Source organism: Fringilla coelebs, assembly GCF_963513975.1.
Source record: "Fringilla coelebs genome assembly, chromosome: 23".
NCBI lineage: Eukaryota > Metazoa > Chordata > Aves > Passeriformes > Fringillidae > Fringilla > Fringilla coelebs.
In genome coordinates this window covers 6,545,707-6,567,148 of record NC_140049.1, presented here as the reverse complement: position 1 = coordinate 6,567,148, position 21,442 = coordinate 6,545,707, and the positions used below count along the sequence as shown (strand labels likewise).

The 21,442-nt window shown below is 54.9% G+C and overlaps 2 protein-coding genes across 3 annotated transcripts in view; one reads left to right on the top strand and one right to left on the bottom strand.

Moving 5' to 3' along the window:
• Positions 1–392: 392 nt before the first annotated feature.
• DENND2D (DENN domain containing 2D) lies at positions 393–14,729 on the bottom strand. The gene is made up of 12 exons (XM_084220764.1): positions 14,577–14,729; positions 11,200–11,384; positions 10,557–10,669; positions 10,357–10,426; positions 9,014–9,091; positions 8,783–8,923; positions 6,701–6,849; positions 6,390–6,567; positions 5,920–5,961; positions 5,219–5,309; positions 4,584–4,823; positions 393–3,340 (listed from the first exon to the last, which is right to left on the bottom strand). The coding sequence occupies exons 1-12, from the start codon at positions 14,629–14,631 to the stop codon at positions 3,279–3,281; spliced, it is 1,404 nt and encodes a 467-aa protein (XP_084076890.1). The 5' UTR covers positions 14,632–14,729; the 3' UTR covers positions 393–3,278.
• The window catches only part of MYBPH (myosin binding protein H), a 25,297-nt gene continuing 17,831 nt past the window's right edge, over positions 13,977–21,442 (top strand). The window contains exon 1 of one of the 2 annotated variants that reach the window (XM_084220762.1): positions 13,977–14,288. The gene's annotated coding sequence lies outside the window, so the exon portion shown is untranslated. The remainder of the gene's footprint in view (positions 14,289–21,442) is intronic. The other variant, XM_084220763.1, reaches the window with a different exon arrangement.

The window sequence follows — 21,442 nt, the reverse complement described above, 5'->3', positions numbered from 1 at the left end:
GGGCTGTTCCTGCCCTGGAGCAGTGGGAAGCACTGGCTATCACCCCTGTGCTGCCTCCAGCAGGGTGAACACTCTCAGGACTGTTTGCTGGCACCGAGGCCACTGGCAGAGGGTGACACATGCCAGAGCATGAAATTATCTTCCCCAGAGCAGCTGCATAGCAGGGATTGAGTCCCAAATCAGCAGCGGGGGCTGAGCAGCCTGCCGGCCGGGCCCCAAGTTGTTTAGATGGTGCGAGTTGGCCAGTGCTCTGCTGGGAACTATGTTAACAATTTAGCAGAATAAATGAGCTCTTTCCAATTCAGGGAAACATTTCTTGGCACTGTTTTATTTACTGTTGTAGGCTTGGATCAAGTGTTGGGCAAATCTCAAGCAGGAAGAAGGATTTAAAAATACACTCTGGCTTATGCTGATGTGCTGCAATGTGACCCAGCCCCAGTGTCCCGGCTCCCAGCAGCCCTAACTGAGCCTTCCCAGGGTGTCCCCAGCAAACAGCCTGTCCACCCTTTGGGCATTTAAGGGAGGATATTAAAGCCAGAACTCAACAAATACTTATAAAAAAAGGAGAGTGATTTTTTTACACAAGGAAACAGTGATACAACAAGGAGAAATGGGTTTAAACTAAAATAGGAGATTGTTAGATGGCATGTTAGGAAGAAACTCCTCTCTGTGAGGGTGGTGAGTCCCAGCACAGGTAGCAGAAAAGCTGTGGCTGCCCCTGGATCCCTGGAAGCGTCCAAGGTCAGGTTGGACAGGGCTTGGAGCAACCTGGGATGGTGGAAGGTGTCCCTGCCATGGCAGGGGGTGGGACTGGGTGATCATTAACATCCCTTCCAACTCAAACCATTCCGGGACTTGATGATTCTAAGGCAGCTCCTGCCCTTCTGAAGCTGAAGTTCACCCTATCCTAGCAGCTGGAGCACTGACTGCATTTGAAAATTTATATATTTGATTTAAGGATGCATTTTTGTTTATCTGTTTTCAGCAGTTGAGGAATAAATAACTTTCTGTTAGTTTTTTCTCCAGAAGAAATTAAGCAATCACACAGTCTAGTCCCTTGGGTGATTTGTAATTGTTTCCAAAAGAGCTACTCCCAAAATGATGACCACTTCTCAATTTCTCAATGAGATGGTGTTTGGCTTCACAACCAACAGGTTTGGCATCTCCTCACAACATAATGAACAAGCAGGAGAAGAGTGAGGCAAGTGGCCTTTTTCAAAGAGATTGTTTGTGATATGTGCCCTTGATTTTCCACACCATTTTCTGCTGTCAGTTGAACTTAGAAAAATAAATATGATAAAAGCCGCACAGAAAAATACCACTAACCTTTAATTTCTTGTAGTTAACCCTGTGCTCTCTCTACCCATGAGGGGGAACTTGTGGAGCCAGAGAAGACATCCCCAGGAAAATCCCCTTGTTTCCTAACAAATAATTCCTGTTCCCCCTCCAAACATTTGTGGAGGCTGAACAACAAATTGACGATTTTCTTTCAGCAGGGCTGGAGATTTTCACTGCTGTTTGTGCCCTATGCCCAGCTGTGTTTCTGTCACATTTGTGCCTGACTGGACAAAAGGTTCAAAATAGATATCCTTTATCTCTCTGTTTGGGTGGATGTTGCCCAGCTCTGAGAGTAAGAGCCAACTGGCAGCCTGGTGGATTTCAGTTCTTGTGTTAAATCCCCTGCTGGGGTTTGCAGTAGCACTGCAGAAGTTGTGTTAAACTGATTTGGAGCCAGGGGAGGAGGCATCAAGGTGGTCAGAGGGATGAAGCAGCTCTGCTGTGAGGAGAGGCTGAGAATTGGTGTTGTTCAGTTTGGAGAAGAGAACCTTGGACGTGACCTAATTGTGTGTTTTCAGCACCTGAAGGAACCACAAGAAAGATGGAGACAGACTGTGGACAAGGGCCTGGTGTGACAGGACAAGGGGGAATGGATTCCCATTGGCAGAGGGCAGGGTTAGATGGGATATTGGGGAGAAATTGTTCCCTGTGAGGGTGGGCAGGCCCTGGCACAGGGTGCCCAGAGCAGCTGTGGCTGCCCCTGGATCCCTGGAAGTGTCCAAGGCCAGGCTGGATGGGGCTGGGAGCAGCCTGGGACAGTGGAAGGTGAGGAAGGTGTGTTCATGGCAGGGGGTGGAACTGGCTGATCATGAACATCCCTTCCATCCCAAAAGAGTCTGAGATTCCATTATTCCAGGATATTTTTGGTATTTTGATGCCTGGTGGGTACCAAGTGTTGTGACAGTCTGGCTGTAACATTACAGAGAGGAGAAGAAGGAAGCTCTGGCTTCATTCCCAGCTCTGCCCCACTCCCATTTGCTGGGAGAAGTGCCTGAGTTGGGTTTCTGTGGATGGGACCAGTCAGACTGCAGCCTCAGCTCACCCTCCCTGCTGCAATATTTACTTCCTGGGTGAGTGTGTTCAGAAAGAAGAACTGTCATTTAGCTTTAATCTGTTGCTGGCCTCACATTTCAGAGTGGAATTGCAAGGTTTTAAGAGAAGTTGGCACCAAAATCAGACCCAAGGAGGATGGTGACATGTTTTACTCTGGGATGGAACAAATCCTTCTTCCCTCCCTGAAGCTGTTGATCAGCTGTTTCCCCTTGACACCCCACAGCCATGTGGCCTTCACAGTTTGCTCCAGCACAAATAAATAACCTGCTGGAAATGAGTATTTTTGTTTCCTTGGAAAGCCAAACTTGGCTCTACGGAGCACCAGTGATGCAGCAGCTGTGAGAGAGGAAACCACCACCCCCGACCCCCCCCTACCACCTGCTCCTGCTGGTGTTCAACAATGGTTTAATAAAACAATATAAATTAAACAATATAAACCAGTTGTTAATAACAAAACCTCAGGAACTGTGCAATGGGATGTTCCTTATTTGCAAACCCCTGGTTTGTTTTAATGAGAAGTAAGACTATTTCCTACTCATCCCTTTTTTTTTTCTCCCTTCTAATAATTACTCTAAACCCCTGCTGTCCTGCAGCCAGCCCTGCCTGCCCTCCCTCCGTGTGAGGCGTTGGGGGCACAAGAACTGTACAGGGCCAAGCACTGGGAGTCACAGTCTGTCCCTGGAGCAACCACGAGCGGGAGGGAAATCCCAGCCTGGCGCTGGTTCTGTGCAAAGAGTTTTCCAGTGCAATGATGCCCTGAGAAAGAAAGGGTGCTCAGTGCTGCCCAGGCAGCTCAGGAGTCCCAGGTGCAGGAAGAGAGTCCAGTATGATGCTGCTGGCAGGGATGTGTCAATCCCAGTCCTGCTCCCCTGCTCCCACGCTGGACTTCAGGAGTCCCTTCTGTGCTTCTTCTGTTCATGGTACTCTATTATTTTCCGCTGGAAATATGCTGTGGAGGAAAAAAGGTCACGGGTGAGGTGCTGGTGTTTGGAATGGGGGACACAGGGCTGTCCAGCCTGAATGCTGGGAAGTGTTTGTGTCCCAAACCATCCTGGGTATGGACACCTGCACCCACAGAGGACCTGGGGGAAATGTGGAAATGACGTGTCCAAGGCAGGTTGGATGGGGCTTGGAGCAACCTGGGCTAGTGGAAGGGGTAGAATGAGATGCCCTTTAAAGGTCCCTCCAACCCAATTTCTTGGAGTTTTGGGATTCTAAAAGTCTATGAAATGGGTGTGGTTGCAATGCCACCCATCCCTCTCACCCAAAATAGGCTTTATTATGCTGGGTTAGCCAGAGGTTTTAACCCATGTGTTCGCTCCTGTTCAGTTTTGTGTTTCCCACCAGCAAGGAAGGGAGAAAGCAGCAGGCCCAGCAAAACACCAGAATGGTGATGTAGCCTGGGAATACAATAAGAAAACAGGGACTGTGCCATCTCTCTCTTTCTCCCCAGGTTTGCCCTATAAGGTCTCACATAAAAGTGCAGAGAAGCAGCACCTGAGGCCGTGCCAGCAGGAGTCCCCCGGGTGGGGTGGCAGATCCCAGCCCAGGATGCCTCCATCCAGAAATACAGTTTTTGGGTGGTTTTCTCCACCTCCACTGCTCATTTGTCTGTGTGGCAGGCTGGGAGGAGGCTCAGCTCTGCCCTGTGCCTGGTAAATCCCCAGGAAGGGGGAAGGACCAGTCCTGCTGCCACAGAGTTAAGGGCTGAGCTGAGTCAGGCTCCTGGCAGTTGCTGATGCCAAATGTTTGTGCTGCTGCCGTTTGTTTGCCTCAACACAGAGCTCCCAGTGAGCCAGCCCCAGCTCCAGGCGAGTGACAAGATCTAAAATGAATCATATAGTCCAGCACCCCACGCTGGTTTGAGTTGGAAGGGACCTTAAAGCTAAGCCAGTTCCAAAGTCTGCCCTGGGCAGACAGACCAACCAGTTTGCTCCAAGCCCCATCCAAAGTGGCCTTAGACACTTCCAGGGATGGGGAGTCACAAATGAGGATTTTTTTTTTTTTGCTAGACAGATATGGAGAAATGAGGCCATTGAGAGCAAACAGGATCTGCTCAGTGCCCTGAGCACCCTTAGCTCGGGCTGCATCCCACCGCTCACCAGGAACGAGGATGTCTGCCCCTAAACCAACCAGCCCCGGGCTCCACAGAGCCCACCCGGCCGGGCAGGGATGAGCAATGGGACCATTACCTTCCTGGGGGATCCTGCTCTTCTCCGCTTCCTCGATAAATAGGGAAAACATGTTTGTCTTCACAAACTTCTTCACGAGCCGGCGGCAGCTCCTGGAGGCAATGGCCTTGCAGAAGGCTCGCTCCTGGAAGCTGCCGGAGCCGCTCCTGCCCCACTTGATGTGGGAGCCGTAGTGCCCCACCAGGCGCACAAAGAACTGCACGAAGGCCTCTGACACCAGGGCGTTGACCTGCTCTGAGCCTGAGGGGACACGGAGCATGAGGTGGGGATGGGACCTCTGAACAGACAGCATGGGCTTACATCAACCTGGTCTGCGCCTGCATCCCAAGGAATTACTTGCTTAGAGCCTTCCTCTGCCACTAATCAAGATTCAGACTAATTTTGCTGAGGGAACCCTGGCTTTCCAGGGTGGCAGCATCTTAATGTTCTAAATATTAGCAAAAATCCATTTTTCCAGCAGAATTATCTGTTTCTGCTCTCGTGTTTCAAAGGATAGAGGAAAACCCAAGGGATTACCCCTGCAAATAGGGAGAGAAACATCCCAGACCAGGTGACTTTAGGAAAATCCCTTGGCTGAAGTCTCTAGCCATGGAGAGGGCAGATCAGGGCTCTTTTACCATCACAGACATCCTTACTGTGCACGTTGTTGTTGTTGTTGTGCCTGTTCAGAGATATCAGCATCTCGTTCTGCAGCTTTCCAGGCAGGATCTCCTCCTCATCCCCCACCTGGAAGACAATGGTCCGTGAAACACTGAGAGAATCCAGCTCAGGAGGCCATGGGACAGTGCAGGCCATCAGTGGGGCTTTCAAAGCTCATTAATTAATCATCATCACAATGTCCTGAGACATGTGGGTGTGGGATATCCAGTGCACGGACCCTGCTGTTCTGGCTCAAAAGCCAGGAGCAGTGGCTGTAGACATCCCCACATGGGATGTTCCCCCTGGGAGGGGGCCACTGAAGATGGCTCTGCCCCCAAAATCATAGAACCACAAAATCCCAGATGGGTTTGCGTTAGAAGGGACCTTAAAGCTCATCCCATTCCACCCTCTGCCATGGGCAGGGACATTTTCCACTAGACCACATTGCTCCAAACTCTAGCCAGCTTAGGCTTGGACACTTTCAGGGAACTAGGGGCAGCCACAGCTTCTGGGCCAGGGCTTCACCACCTTCACAGGGAAGAATTCCTTCCCAAAATCCCTTCTAACCCTGCCCTCTAGCAGTTTGAAGCCATTTAAAAATGTGGAAGCTGCCAGGTAGCTGACACAAAGGAGAAAAGGTCCTTCCTGGGGTTATCCAGGCCACCCCCAGCCTCACACCCACACAGGGAGGACCTACCGCCCGGATGATCTTCCCTTCACAGAGATCAACTATCAGAGCCTGAAAGAGAGAAGGGAGTGAGCAGGCACCTGGGCATCCTCCCACCCATTTTGGGATGGGACTGGTGTGTCACCAGCCCGTGAGGGTGGCAGGAGAGGGATCAGCCCCTCTCTGCAGGAGGGACCTGGGCAAGGGGACCAGGGCATTTTCCACAAGGACAATTTTTGCTGCAGGTTTGGTGGCTTGTCCCCACACAGCTTTCCTCTGCTTCAAGACTGGGATGACCCCAAGAGCAGCTCCTGGAGCACAGGGGCAGGGCAGCTCCCAGGGGAATGTGGAGTTAACACCCCAGGTGCCAACAGGACACCCTAATTCCCAGCCTCCCTGGATGGGAAAAGGGCACAATCAGAACCCCAGGGCCAAGCCAAACGTGGGGACACGGATTAACTGATGGTTCCACCCAGATGCCCTCCCCCCAGATGAAATACCTCCTCCATTGGCTGCTCCAGCACCCGCTCCAGGTGCCGCATCTGGATGCCGACCATGAAGGGTGTGGGGCAGCACACAGTGTCCAGCAGGCACTCAGGGACCACGGGGATGTAGGTGTGAGCCCAGGTGAAGGGGTACAGGAGAGCAGCCACGGCGTGGATGCACTGGGACAGGACACTGCGGGACAGGCAGCCAGCAGTGACACCACGGCAGGGAGGAGGGAACACCCCACCTCGAGCTCTGCCGTGTCCTGTGCCACTTCAAGGGCATTTTTTATGAGCACTTTTATAATCAAATGATCAGGACTCACCTCAGCTCCTCAGCCAGGAAAATAAGCCGTCGCTCCAACATGGCAGAGGCGAAGATGTGCAGGATGAGGTGAGGGCTGAGGCGCTGGAGCAGAGCCTGGAACTCCACGTGCTCCAGGTGGGCATCCACAGGCCGTGTGAGCTCGATGAGCTGCCAAGGAAGAGCCATGGAACCCCAGCTTAGGAGGGGCAACACTCCCCCCGTCCTGCCCTGGCTTCCTGAGAAGGTGATTTGGAAGCAATTAATGACCCAGCATTGCAGCATCTGCATCGTGTCCACGTAGAAGGGACAAACTCCATTTCATCCTGCCAGGAGATTCAGCCTGTGCAGCACTGAGAGCTCAGGGAAGCCATCAGTGATGAGCACTGTGGGGCTCTTTATTTGGGCACTGGATTTTTAACCCAAATGCCTCTTTTCTCCAGTGCTCTCAAGTCCCTGGCAGGGGGTAGCAGGGACATGTCCCATCTCAGTGTCTGAGAGTCATCTGTGAGCTGCCAGGAAAGGGAGGAGTGGGGAGGGCATGACTCCTACAAATGCCACAAAACCTTCCTCTAAAGTCTTTCTGGCAGGGTCAGCCTGGCAATTCCTGGCTAAGGTGCCCCAAAAGTGAGGGAAATAACAGATATTTGCAGGCAGGCTGGCTACTCAGTTGCATTTGCCCACGAGTCTCCCCATTCCATCAATCCCCATGGAAGCCAGACATGGTGAGCACTGAAGGGTTAACAGGACTGTGCAGCTCATGACACAGTCCTGGCTCTTCTCCCCATCCTTCAGGAAGAAAATCCCCTTCTCCACATGCTTTTCCACCAAAGCAGCGTCTTCCCAGCCAGCAACATCAGGCTTGGCTGGGCTCCACAGCCCCTTTCCAGCACAAATCCTGCCCCATCCCCACCTCAGCCCATGGAGTGCCCAGAATTTATTTCCCCTCCTTTCCTGGTGTCAGTGATCTCCTTGCTCCAGGCCCTTGCCCAGAGCCCCAGAGTGCAGCTCTTTCGAAGAACATCCTCATTCCTCCTCCCTCTGGCAGCCCAGGCTGTGCTTCCAACCATGGCCCTGGGACAGAGCATTGAGCAACCTGCAAAGTCTTGCACAAGCTCCCTGGATTACGAAATCGCTTAGATCACCAGCTGCTAAATTGCTCTAGGGAGCAGGGATCCTGCTTCCAGGCCCTCCCTGGCACATCCATGGGATGCTCAGCATTGAGGATATTTTGCCCAGTGCCAGAGTGGACCTTACTATTTTTCCAGCTTGGCTTCGCCACAAGAGAAAGAAAAAGCAAATTAAAAAGCTCTGCCGGTGCAATTCTGGGCTGTGTGTGGGCGCAATGAGATCATCTCATCCATGCCTGGATCAGATCTTTTCTCTGCATGAGAAGACTGGGCTTGTCACACACCTGCACCTGCCTGGGGGGCTAAACCAGGCAGGAATCAAGACTGGGAGTTGAGTACAGTGGTATGGAGAAGAGTATAATGATGCAATCATGGAATCATCAGGGCTGGAAGAGCCCTCTAAGATCAGGAACTCCATGTTCACCACTAACCCCCCTCCCTAAGTGCCACATTCGCGTGTGTTTCCACCACTGCACGGGGCAGCGGTGCCAGTGCCTGACCACCTCTTTTGGGAAGGAATTTGCAGCCCACGACAGCCCTTGCACCCCTGTGCTCCCCAGCCTGCCCGAGGAGCAGGCGCTGGCTCAGGAGCAGCTCCCAGCCCCTGGCACAAGAGGCCCCTCCCAGCCCCTGGAACAACATCCTACTTCCAGCCCCTGGCACAACATCCCGCTCTGGCATCAGGGCAAGTTCCAACAGTGTACAGAGAGGGTTTTGTGCAGCAGTTCCAGCTGCAGGCTGGGGGAGCTGCAGAGATTGCAAAGATGGAGCAGCATCCCCTGGGGATGGGCTCCATCCTCATCCTCACTGCTCTCCTCCTGGATCAGGAGAGAGATGACACCCATCTTCCCAAGCAATGAGGCCCCTGGCAGCCTGACCCACCCTGCCCTGCTATGGTCAGCATCCCTGGGTGCTGCAGGGGTGGAGGATGCTCTCAGATGTAGACCAGGAGGTGTCCCCAGTGCCCCACCAACCTCTGTGCCCGACTCGGGGATGAAGCTTTTGATGGTGACAGTTTTCCCCGGAGCAGGGAAGGGCGATTCCCGGAGGCCCTGCATGAAGGGGTAGATCACTGCCATGGAGATCTGGCGCCTCTTCTCCACCTCGTCCAGGATCTGGGTGAGAAAGATGTGAGCTGGGAATCCCCAGCAGCAAAGGGAGCAGTTGCCAGGGCCGCCTCTGGGCCAGAGCCACCATGTCCCTACCTTGGAGAAGAGCCCAAAACAGCCCAGGCAGCTGATGATGCAGAAAACCTCGGGGAGTCGGACACCACGCCCGGATGGCTGGAAGAGTGTGGGAAAAGGATCTGAGCATCTCCCAGCCCCCTGCACCAGCTCCACACTCTCCAAAGGGATCCTCACTTGCTCCCCTCATATTCCCAGTCACTCACTGGGAGATTTTCAAAGCTAGGGCCAAGGAAAATGATGCAGCTGATGCTGGAAAAGCAGAGGGTGCCCAGAGAAGGTGCCAAAGCTTCATTATTTTGGGGCAAAGTCCTTTGGCATATATGCAAACTCTCCTCCCACCCAGGCACACATTCACAAAGACACCCTGCCTCACCATCCTTGGGGTTAACCCTGCCTCCTGCTACAACAGGAGCCATTGGGATGAGTTCTTTGGCTTTTTTTTTCCCTTTCCAACTGGACTATCCTGTGTCTGTTTGCTCTTTTCAGCCCTCCAGACATCCAGTTGCAACAGCCTGAGCTCATCCCTGGATGCTGAAATGGGAAGGTGCACCAGGATGAAGGGGGGGGTGGATTCAGCTGCTGCCCATGCCGTGGCACAGGGATCTCCTCCTGGATTTATGTCCTTGTTCAAAGCAGTAGCCAGGGAAGACCATTGCATCTCAGAGCCCCTGAGCTGGTCAAACCCATGAGCTGAGAAACAGCCACTGCTCAGATGCAGCTTTTGGGGATGGGGCTGAGGGCTCCTAGCTCCTTGGTACCTGGATGGGTGCACTGACATTCCCATCCTGATCCCAAGTGGGATTTGCAGCCATCCTGAGCACTGCAGACATGGGAAAGGAGCCAGGGAAGCTGTGGAAGCCAGTGGGGAATCACAGAACTCTTAAGTTTGGAAAAACCCTCCAAGGTCTCCAAGTCCAAAAGTAGCCCAGCACCACCATATCCACCCCTAAAGCGTATGCCCAAGTGCCTCATCCACGGGCTTTGTGAACACTCATTGTTTCCTCCATCCAACATCTGCAGAGAGCTTTAAAAACCCCCTCTGGGTATCCCCTTGCTGCTCCTGATCACTGCGGTCAAGGCTGGTGGCTTTCTGAGGCACAGCCCCAGGAGCTGAACTCTGGGCCTGGCAGGAGGTGATGTGTCCCCGTGGGGAGGGGGTGACAGTGACACCCCCAATGGGTGTGGTGTGGGGAGGGGGTGACAGTGACACCCCCAATGGGTGTGGTGTGGGGAGGGGGTGACAGTGACACCCCCAATGGGTGTGGTGTGGGGAGGGGGTGACAGTGACACCCCCAATGGGTGTGGTGTGGGGAGGGGGTGACAGTGACAGCCCCAATGGGTGTGGTGTGGGGAGGGCTCACCAGCAGCCGCCTGCAGTAGCCAATCTTCCTGCTGCCATCCACGTTTGTCAGGACAAAGGAAAAGGTTTCACTGCAAGGAGAGAAAACGTGGGGCTGGGATGAGCTGGGATGGACTGGGCTGGGCTGAGCTGGTCCTTCCAGCCCTCAGGAGTCCAGCAGGGGTGGGGACCCCAGCCCAGACCCTGCCGTGGGGCAGGTACCTGGTGAACTCAGTCATAGGTGCCCAGTTGTTGCCGTCAGGGAAGCAGAAGAGGGGGATGGCTTGAAGGAGACGTTCCTCCTCCTCCTTCTGGCCCTTCAGCAAGTTCTCACGCTGGATGGAAGTGATGTTAAGAGTCAGGGAGATGGAGGGTCCCCATTGTCACCAGGAATGGGGTGGGATTCAGTGGAATGAGGTCTGTCCCAAAGCGACCCTTGCCTCTGAATGATGCAGAAGGGGCCTGCACATGTCTGGACAAGCCCCTCCCAAAAATCCAAATTTTGACTTTCACCCCATGGACAGTAAAGCAAAGCAGAGGGACCCTCTGCAAATGTGATCTCTTCCTGTGCCACCTCCCTGGGATGTGGTTTCCCCGCTGAGGTCTCCCTTTTTGGGACAGGAGGCCAGGGAGAGCCCCTGGAGTTTCCTCCTGGGGTTTGTGGCCCTGGGCTGGGATCATGGGGAAGGACAGATGGTCCCAGCAACCCCAACCCAGGGCAGGCAAAGCCCTGGGGTCTGGGACTGTGACTCAAGAGTATGGGGCATCTTTCTCCTTCCATAGCTTTAAAGATGGGGAAGGAAGAACATCCCTTTCTCCTCTAAATGTGGAAAACTAATCTTATCAGAAACACAAGACTAAATACCTTTGGGAATTGGTAGGTTATCTTGGGTTCATAACGTCCATCTGGCATCTTCTTCAGCGACACCACCACCAGGTACTCAAAGAAGAACTGTCCAGCAGAGTAGAAGGCTGAGCTCCGCTCCCCCTGCTTCCCCTGTGGTACCTGTGGGGGGGTGTTTTCTGCAGCAGAGGCCCCATCTTTTCCTTCTGAAGCCAAAAAGATCCCAAAAAAATCTGATCAGAGTGCAATGAAAGGTCTGAGGGCAAGGGAGGAGTTGCAGAGTTACACGTGAACTGGCTGAAGGGAACCAGGTCCTGGTGCCCAGGACTTTTGGCCCCCCAAAATGGGGACATGAAAAGGAAAGAGAAATGGCTTTTATGAGTATCTTAGGGAAAATCCTGACACCTCCAGCCTTCCTTTGCCCCAGCCCAGTGAGGGCAGAAGGATGCCAAGAGCAAAGCAGACACATGGAATGAGGAGAGCAGATGGGCTCTGCATGAAACATCTGCAGGGAGGTGTGGGAATGTGTTATAGCAGTTAATTTTATTCTCTTAGGAGAAGTAAACAGCAACAAACTGGCCCAGATCTTGTTTGAGCACCTCCTAAAGCTCCAGTCAGATGAATCCCAGCCTCTCCCTGCCAGGTGTCCTGGGAACTGCTGATTGCAAATGAGCTACTCAAGGGTTTTCCCTAAACCAAAGCAAAGCAGTTCCTGGAGATTACACCCCAGTTCTTGTTTGGCTGGTTGGGGAGGGCAGCTGGGAAGCACCAGCAGTCACACCCTGAACAACCAGGAACAGGAGGGAAAAGAGCCCCATCCAGCATCTCCAAGGGCTCTGGGATGACCACAGTTGGACAGTGAGATCCGAGGGCTGGAAAGGAGAGGAGTTAAATGCTGGACAGAGACTGCAGCCAGGCCAGGCCAGGCCACAGCTCTCCCCTCTGCTAGAGGCCTCTTCTGCCTCCCTTTACACCTTGTTCCCTCGTTCTTGATACAGAAACTGCCCCATCTCTGATTATGGTGGGGAGCTGGAGCAGAAAAGTTAAGCTGCTCTTTTAGGAACAGCAAAGAAAATAAATATGTGGCTGGAGGAGATTACTGGCTCTTGTAGTTTGTCCCCAGACCCCAGAGTTTGTCCCTGAGCTCCTCTAGTTGTGCCACAGCTGGTTAGGGCAAGGCATAGCTGTGATCAGCTATTCTCATTATCCTTCTCCATGTATGGCATCCTCCTCCAAAAGCAGTGCTGGTGGACACCCTGCCCACATGTCCCTCCAGTTCCAGAGCTGCCTCCTTTAGTCTGGAAACACCTCTCCAGCCTTTGTTCCAGGCCACTGGGAGCTGATGGGAACAGAAGGCTCATAGGAGGAGGTGACACTCATGGTTTCATCATAGGATGTTCCTTCCCAGGGACCAGAAATTCCTGTCCCATCTTGGGGTGGGGGGATGCTCAAAGCCATCCCTTTGTGCACCCTAGGGCTGCCCCACATCCACATACAACGTCCTTCCTCTTTGGCAAGGTGAAATTCATCCCAAAGGGGACCCTTTGCAGCAGGTGAAGGATGAGACCTGGCTGAGGATACCTCTGGTTTATCCTCATTGGGGATCATCCTGGACCTGCACAATGAGGTGCTCCAGGCCAGGAAAAAGATTCACAAGACGTGCATAGCTTCTCCTGCTCTTCCTTGGGATGTTCCAGCAATGGCTTTGGTCTGCTCCCACCTCTGACCCAGGCAGGGGGTTGTGGTTGGGCAGACCCCAGGAAATAAGGCTGGGTCACAGGGGGGCTGCTGGTGTCCCCCATCCACAATAGACACTGGCATTGGCTGTTTTCCCATCACGGGCAAGATGAAAGTGCAGTTAAATCTTGCCTATCCAGTCCCATTCTGCATTTCAGAGAACAACAGATCTGCTCTTCAGCAAGGACTGCATTTGCATTTTGTCCATGGGGTTTACAAGCAAACAAGCCAAACCTGCTGCTCTGGAGAGCCTGGCCTTGCCAGGCTACAGCTCTGCCTCTCCCACGTGGAAATGTGAATCCCCCAGCAGTGCCAGGTCTGGCTGCAAAGCTCTCACTGGCAGAGCCTAAATCCCTCAAAGACCACAACTCCCATCCCTGGGCTGGAAGAGGAGCTCCAGGGATGTACGGAGTGAACTGTCAGGCAGGCTGAATGTGGCGCCATCCCAGCGCTGTCCCAGACTGGCAGGGCTCACAGCGCCTCGTCTCCCGGGGACATAAGCCAGGGTCACAAGAGCCAATGACTCTCCCATCCACAGCTCGTGTCAGGAAATTCGGGAGCACCCCCAGCCCCCCAGCAGTGGGTGGGAGCATCCCCTGTGAGGAACGAAGGAGGCGGGCGGCCAGGGGTGCTCTCGCAACTCCCGGATGGAAAGTGGCTACCGGTGACGTGGATCTTCACCCTTCCATCCGCCGGGCACGGAGAGGGCAAAGGCTGCCGGAGGCTTTTCTTATCGACCAGGGCTGCGCTCAGCCCCGCTCTGCCTGCGGCACAACCGGTTTCTTTCCTCCCAGAAAACTCCCGACCTCTGGCGTGCCAAGGTTTTCCGACCTGGTTTGCGGGGGAGCTCAGCTTCCCGTGCCGCCCGGCTGCCCACCTGCCCCAGCGGAGAGGAAACGGCTTTGGCTTTATCAAACCTCGGGCAACACCGAGCTCTTGCGGAGCAGAGCCAGCACAAAACAGACGGGGAGGGAAGCGCAGTAAGCCCCCCCAGTCCATAGATTGCTTCAACCTGCTTTGTTCTGCCTTGAGATACGGCAGCCAGAAAACTCTGATGATTCTTTCGATATCTCAGAAAAGATCACAAATCCCAAAGGACCAATTTCTGCAGCGCCTTCTCAAGGCTCTGCAACACCCAGCTGTCCTGAGGGACACCGTCTCCCTCGTGGGTCCCCCCACGGGCACCCTCACGGCTGTCCCAGGTGCCACGGCACGCTCTGCGATGCCTCGTTCAGCGGGGATGTGCGGAGACAGAAGATCCGTGGGGCCGCCCCTGCGGCTGGGGTGGGCTCAGCTGGGAAGGGGTGGGCTCCCGGGAGATGGGGTGCAGCTCTCGGGATGGGCTGAACCCCGACAACGGAGCAAGAGATGCGGTGAGTCCCGGGGCGGCCGGTGCGAGCTGGGCTCCGTGGGGCGGGGGTGCGAACGGGCAGGGCTGGAGGGACCGAGCCGCTGCCGCCGTTCACCCGGCGCGGTCGGGCTGCGCTGCCCGGGACCGTCCCCGCTCCGCCGGCAGCCGTCGGCTCCGGCAGCCGCGGCACCGGGGATGGACCTGTCCTAACACCGAAACTGACACCGACACCGGCACCGACACCGGCACCGACACCGGCACCGACACCGGCACCGACACCGGCACCTCCCGGACCCTTCCCGCCCCTCACCTCTGCGGCCGGCGCGCCGCAGGCTCCGTCGCAAGAAGTTGCCGATGGAAGCCATGGTGGCCCCGGCGCGGTCCCGGTGCGGCCCCGGCACGGTTCCGGTGCGGCCCCGGCCCGGCCCGGCGCGGCGGGGAGGGCTCGGCTTCCGCCCGCCGCGCTTTCGCTTTCCCGGGGGAGGAGGGACGGCATGGGGCGGAGAGGAGGAGGAGCGGGGAACCGGGCAACACCTGGCACCGGCCGGGCACGGGAGACTCGTCCGGGGAGAGGGGCACTGGGGCACGGGGTAGCCCGGGAAACTGGAGAAACGGGCATGGGGGAGCATCGGGAATGAGGGGAGCAGGGAGCCGAGGATGCCAGGAGGAACTGGGGATGGGGGATCGGGGAGTACAGGACATGCGGGTAAGGGAAGAACTGCGAATGGGAGTCCTTGGGGAGAAGGAGTCGCGAGCACCCGGCGCGGAGGTCCTGGGAGGAACCTGGATGTGGGGATCCTGGGAGCCTCGGGAATGGGGCAGGGGGGAAGACCTGGTTGCAGAAGAGCAGGAGCACTGGGCACGGGGGTACAGGAAGCACTGGGATCTGGGTCTGAGCGGGCACGATGGTCGTGGAAGCAGCGGGAATGGGGGAGCTGGAAACATCCCGAGTTGTAAGGATGCCAGGCGGAGCCAGACATGGGACAGCCAGGAGGATCGGGCATGGGGGCACCCGGAGCACCGGACACAAAGGGAGTTGAGCATCCCCTCAAACGGGGCTGGGCATCCTAGTGGGGAGCCAGCCTAGGCTGGGGCACAGGGTGGGAATCGGGGCATGGACACCTGGAACAAGGTTTGCCCTGCATCACAGGGGACAGAACACTCATTCCCCAGTGCTACAGCATTGCCCAAACCCTGCTCCAGCCTCACGGCCTCCTCCAAGCCCTTTTTTCCCTGGGACCCCACCAGTGCCAGGACCGGTGCCCAGCGCAGCCTCTGCGGGGTCGGAGATGGCACTGACCTGTCCCCTCTAGGGTACAGATGTGTCTCAGATGTGTCTCCAGGGTACAGATGTTTAGGTGTCTCTTGCTCTGCAGTCAGCTCATCACCCACTCCCGTCACTCCACCGTGCTTTATTCCCCTGCCCTGGGCTGTGAGCTTGTCCTGACCCCTCAGGCACGCCGGCTGGGGTGTGCTTTACCTCGGGCTGCTGTTTCCTCACCGGTCAGAGATTTATCCTCCTGCCCTGAGGTACTGAGATGTGCTTTGTCCAGGTCTGGGGCTGGAGCCCGGTTGCCATCCGCCTTCGCTGCAGGAAGGAAGAGCAGTGTCCTGGTGCTGCGATCCGGGGGTTTCCCTGTCTTGGGCATGCTGGAACACTGTGGAGCTGCTCGGCTTTGCTGGGTGGTTTCACTGCTCTGCACACACCAACAGGGAAAGTCCTTAAAAAACAATGATATCTTTAAAAGAAAAATCCCCCTTTCCCATTCTCAGCCTGTCCACCAGTATTTCCTCTGCTGTTTTTGGGTAGTGCTTATGCAGTAACTAAGATCCATTCCAAACCAAACAATTCTCTGATCCAAAAATTGAAGTAATGAATATCTTCTATGATCCTAATTAAACATACAGAGGGACCTTGGGCACAGCTATGGGTTATCAGACTCCAGGTGTGATGAGCTGTGCACAGTTCTCAGCCCCAGTGCCAGCGTGAAGCTGTTTGCAGCTGTAGAGCAGATTCTCTACACCAAATGTCCTCATCTCTTTTATTTTGCAACATCCCCCCTTCCTCTCCCTTTCCTGAGTGTGGGCTGGAGCTTGAGGATGGGTTTGCAGCCGCCAGGAATGGCCTTCGCCAGCTTGCAGAGGTGGTGGATGCTTCCAAAATTCATCCCCACCGGGACACGTGCCTCTGATTCAACCAGGATGCTGCCTCCTCGTTGGGCTTATCAGGGAATTTCTGGTCCAGGAGTCATTTCTCTGTCTAATTTTGAGTGGGTGGTAAAGCATTTGTGCTTCTCGGAGGAGAGGACAGTGTGTTTGTTTGTGCAAAGGACTTGTTCCCAGGACAAATTTCCTCTTGGCACAAAGGGAAAAGAAAAAGTTAGGGGCTTTCCCCTCGATTTTGGAGAAATACTCCTGCTTCCTGGAAACTGGCGCCACCTTAGGAAAGCAGCTGCTCCTTCCAGCCAGAAGAAAACTCCCGAAATGCTTTCATTTTACACCTACAACCAGATTTTTTTTTTTTCCTGCTTTCTCTCTTGAAGGCATGTCTCTGACTGTGATCCCGCCTCGATAACGCCGCGATTCCGCTCAGGCGGCTTCTGTGCGGGAGTAAAAGCGCCGGGCTCCAGCCGCAGAACCTCTCGCTCCTGAGGAAACACTGTCTGTCCCTTTGTGCCATTGCACAATCCAGCAAACCTTGCGTTGCTGGGAGGTTGAACTTTTCAATATTCCCACTGAAAGCTTCTTTCTGCGGGAATCCGGCCGCCCATGGGGACAACAAACGGTCGCATTGTGGGATCCTGGGCGCCGCTGGCTACCGCGCTTCCCCCGCTCGCCGTCGCGCTGCTCAGTGGCCGCTGCCAAAGTCATTTCGCTTCCCTGATCAACCCCCGGGAGTTTTGTGTTTGGCTGCTTTTCCCTCCTTGAAGTCCCGATGCTGCTGAATACGCGCTGGAATTCGGCTTTCTGCCGGCACGGTGTGCTCAGACCGCAAATATCCCGCGGGAGCGGGAGGGGAGCGTTGGGAGGGTGCCCGGGACCGCGGTGGCCTCTCATCGCTGGGACCCTGCTTGCACCTAAGCTTCCTCCTCCTTCCCTGGGCTTGCAGCCCTCGCCTGACCCCGGGGCATCTTCCCTCCTTCCCCATCCCCTCGGGGGTGCCGGAGGGGCTCCGTTGCCGTCTGAGCTGTTTCCACTTCGCGCCCAGGCTGGGATCGGGGCTCAGAAACGGAGGGTGGAGTGCAGCCGCCGCATCCCTGGCAGGGAGGACACCGAGGGCAGCCCGAGGATGGTGGGGAACCCAACGCCCTCTTTTCCAGCCTTTCCCATGTCAGGGAGTTTCTCCCACTGGATGGCGGCATTAGAGCAAAGAAATCTCTCCGGGAGAGGGGACCTTCACTGGAGAAACTTTCCCCCCTGGTTTTCTGGCTCCCGGGACGTTTGTGCTCAGGCTAAGGATTTGTGGGTTCAGCACACTCTTGTTTGCACTGTTCCTGCCACTGATGCTTAGCTCTCTCTGCCCTGTTCTGTGCTCCATGGTCCCTTCCAGTGCCCCAAAACAGGGAGCCATGGAACAGCCTCTGCCACCTCCTCTTCCCTGTGGGTGCAGTGGAACCTGTTGGGGGTCAGCTGGGACACTTTGAGCCACGACCAGGACCAAAGCAGACCCAGACTGGGCAAGGAAAAGAGATGTCAGCCCTCATGGTACATCAAAATCACAATTTCTTAGTAAGGCACATCCCTTATCTGCCCAAAGCCCTCCATGTTCCAATTTCTGGGGTGCAGAGATCCCATGTCAAAGTCACATACCCAAAAATGGCCTGGTTTTACATGGAAAAAGATTTGGGCCCAATTTTTCCATGGTGGTTGCAGTTGAGGCTCCGTAGCTCCCAGGCACTGGAAAACAAAGATAATCTGGCCACTTTTCCTTGCACCTCATGGTTTTAACCCCAAATATTTCAATCCACCTTTGGGATTTCATGGATGTGGTGACGGGCAGACGGGCTTGTGCAGTGCTGGGTGGGCAGGGAAGGTTCATGCTGGGCTGCAGCCCCTCTGCAAATACAGGGCAGGGCAAGTGCTCCAAGGCTGTTTTCTGGCCAGGGGACATCTCAGTTTACAGGCTTCCAGCTGGGCTGATATTGCTGTTGGTACTTGGGCAACCACAGATAACAGGAACCCTTGAGTTGGGAGGCACTGTCAGGGATCATCCAGTCCAACCCCTGCCCTGCACAGACACCCCAACAATCCCACCCTGGGCATCCCTGGCAGTGCTGTCCAAACCCTCCTGGAGCTCTGGCAGCCTCGGGGCTGTGCCCATTCCCTGGGGAACCTGGGCAGTGCCAGCACCCTCTGGGGAAGAACCTTTCCCTGATACACAGCCTGACCCTGCCCTGGCACAGCTCTGTGCTGCTTTTGCTGAATTATTTTCCCTGCACTCTGAGGACAGCTCCATACAGCATCACAGGTGGGAGCTGTCCCACAATGCCAATAAGCAGGAACATTATTTTTAATATCAGCCTGTGTTCCTGTTGCACTTGACCTTGGAAGCTTTTTATTCTGTAATATTTCCACAAGGAATGGGAGGTCAGCTACGCTCACAATGTCCTTCTGACAAGCAACTTTTTCTGCTCTCCCTGATACGAACAGGAATGACCTGTAGCCAGCACAAATATTTTTGAGAACTCAGTGACAGGAGCTCTAAACCTGAAATAAATCAGGGTGTTCACTCAAACAGCATGGATGGAAGAACATCAGCAATTGGGTTTCAGTCCCACATTCCTCCAGAACTTTGATGGAATGCTGCTCTGGATTGAAGTGGTTTCCTCCATGGCATTCTCAACATAGGTAACTGCATCCAAACTACAAAATGTCCTGGAAAGGATCGAGCCACAGAACTCTCAGGTGTAGCCTGGGATTTCCCTAGGAACTCCTGTGATGACCCAGTGATTTATCCTGGCTTAAAATGCCATCTCCAGGATATTTTGTCCTTGGGAAGGTGTTTCAGGGGTCAATCTCCTGCAGGATGCAGAGCCTGTGGTGAATTTCCATTGGAATGCACCTGGTTGGGACTCCCAGGTACTTGATGCCCCTTTTCCTGCTCAGTTCCAAGGGCTTCTCCCTTCTTTTTGTCTCACAGGCTGAATGAGCCCGCAGCTGAGATTGGACAATTTGTGGCATGTCTGGAAGCAGCAGGGTCCCACCTCCTGGATGGCTTTTAAATCCTGAGCATTCTTACCTTAAATCACTGTGGAAACCCCAGTGCTGGGGTGCTGGGGGCTCTGGGACGCTGGGGAGGGAGGAGGAGGGTGGTGGGGCTGGAGGTCACAGGATGATGCTGGAAAGGGTTGGGGCAACTGGTGGGAGCTGGCTTTGTTTGATAAAATAAGAGAAGAAATTGGGGATTTTCCAAGGTAGTCTGGAAAGGAAAAGGCAAAGAAATGAGAAGGTCAGTCCTACTCCTTGGGAGCAAAGGGTGAGAATCCACAGGAGTGGGTTGCAGGACCCCACATCCACTGCTGACCCTGGACTTTATCCCATCTTCTTCAAAAAGCAAGGATTTGCAGCTTGGTGCAATCCCTGGGAGATGGAGGGTGTGAGGTGAGGAAGACCCCCCCAGTTACACTGGCAGGGCTCCAACCCACGACCCTAAAGTGAGCTTTAAGATTTGCTAATCTCAAAGTATTGTTGGCACTCAGAGCAGTGATTTACTGCGTGTTTTGCCACAGCAAGTATTTTCCAAAAGGCCATGCTAAGTTTACACTGGAGTTGCTGGGATCAGATAACTGGTCCTGGCAGCTCCCTCCTGTCCCCCCCGTCCCTCCTGGTTGCCGTGCTGGGGTGCAAAAGGACAGCACAGCTTCTCCTGCACCCCACAAGAAGAGCAAACCACGGTCACAAGCAGCACTAAAAAAGGGATCAGCAAAGTTGTTTTTCCTTGTGCAGATGGTGGGATGGGACTAGGTCATGTCCTGGCTTGCAGGAAGATGTGAACTTTTTGAGAGTCCCAACGCTTTAATTTGAAGTCACAGTGCCAGGGACAGAAAAGGGCCAGCCCTGGTGCTGAGCCTGGCCATGTCCACCTCCCCAGGGCTTTGCAGGTTGTGAAAATAAATCAGCTTCTCACCTTCAGTGCCAGCAGGGGCGGGTGACAGCGCTGCACGTCGTTTGGCATTCCTGCAACGTTAGAGCACCCCAAGAGATCCCAGGGGCTTTACAGGTGCTGGGCAGGAATGATGCCTCCAGCCACCACTGCCCAGTGGGATCCTGGGGCATTTCCAGCCTGCAGAAAGGATGGGCTCCCTTGGCATGTCCGCTGTGTCACAGAGCAAGGGCTGGGTCCCTGCATCCAGCTCCCTGTGCCACGGAATCCCAGACTGTTTGCGTTGGAAGGGACCCCAAAGCTCATCCCATTCCCACCCCCTGCCATGGGCAGGGACACCTTCCACTGCCCAGGCTGCTGCAAGCCCCATCCAGCCTGGCCTTGGACACTTCCAGGGATGGAACAGCCACAGCTTCTCTGGGTAACCTGGGCAAGGGCCTCACCACCCTCACAGGTGGAATCCCTATTCCTTCTCAGTACCCCATCCATCCCTGCCCTCTGGCAGTAGAAAGCCATTGCCCTTGTCCTGTCCCTCCATGCCTTGTCCCAGGTCCCTCTCCAGCTCTCCTGGAGCCCCTTTAGGCCCTGGATGGAGCTCTAGGGTTCTTCCCAGAGCCATCTCTTCTCCAGGGGAACTACCCCAGCTCTGCCAGCCTGGCTCCAGAGCAGAGGAGCTCCAGGCCTTGGAGCATCTCCATGGCCTCCTCTGGACTTGCTCCAGCAGCTCCAGGTCCTTCCTGTGCTGGAAGCCCAGGCCTGGAGGCAGCTCTGCAGGTGGAGTCTCACCTGAGTGGGGCTCAGAATTCCCCTTCCCCTGCTGCCCACACTGGGGGATCAGCCCAGGGCTTGGGGGTTTCTGAGACCCAGTGCACATGGCTGGGGCATGTTGAGCACCAACACCCCAAGCCCTTCTCCCTGGGCTGCTCTCAGATTTTATGTGACTGAGAATTTCTCCTCCTTCTTAAGAGTCAGCACTTGGGAGGCAGAAGACCCCCCCATCTCTTCCTCTTGTCTCTGAATTCCTTGGGATCTCTGCCACCTCCAAACCCCCAGGAGCTGGGTAAGAGCCAAAG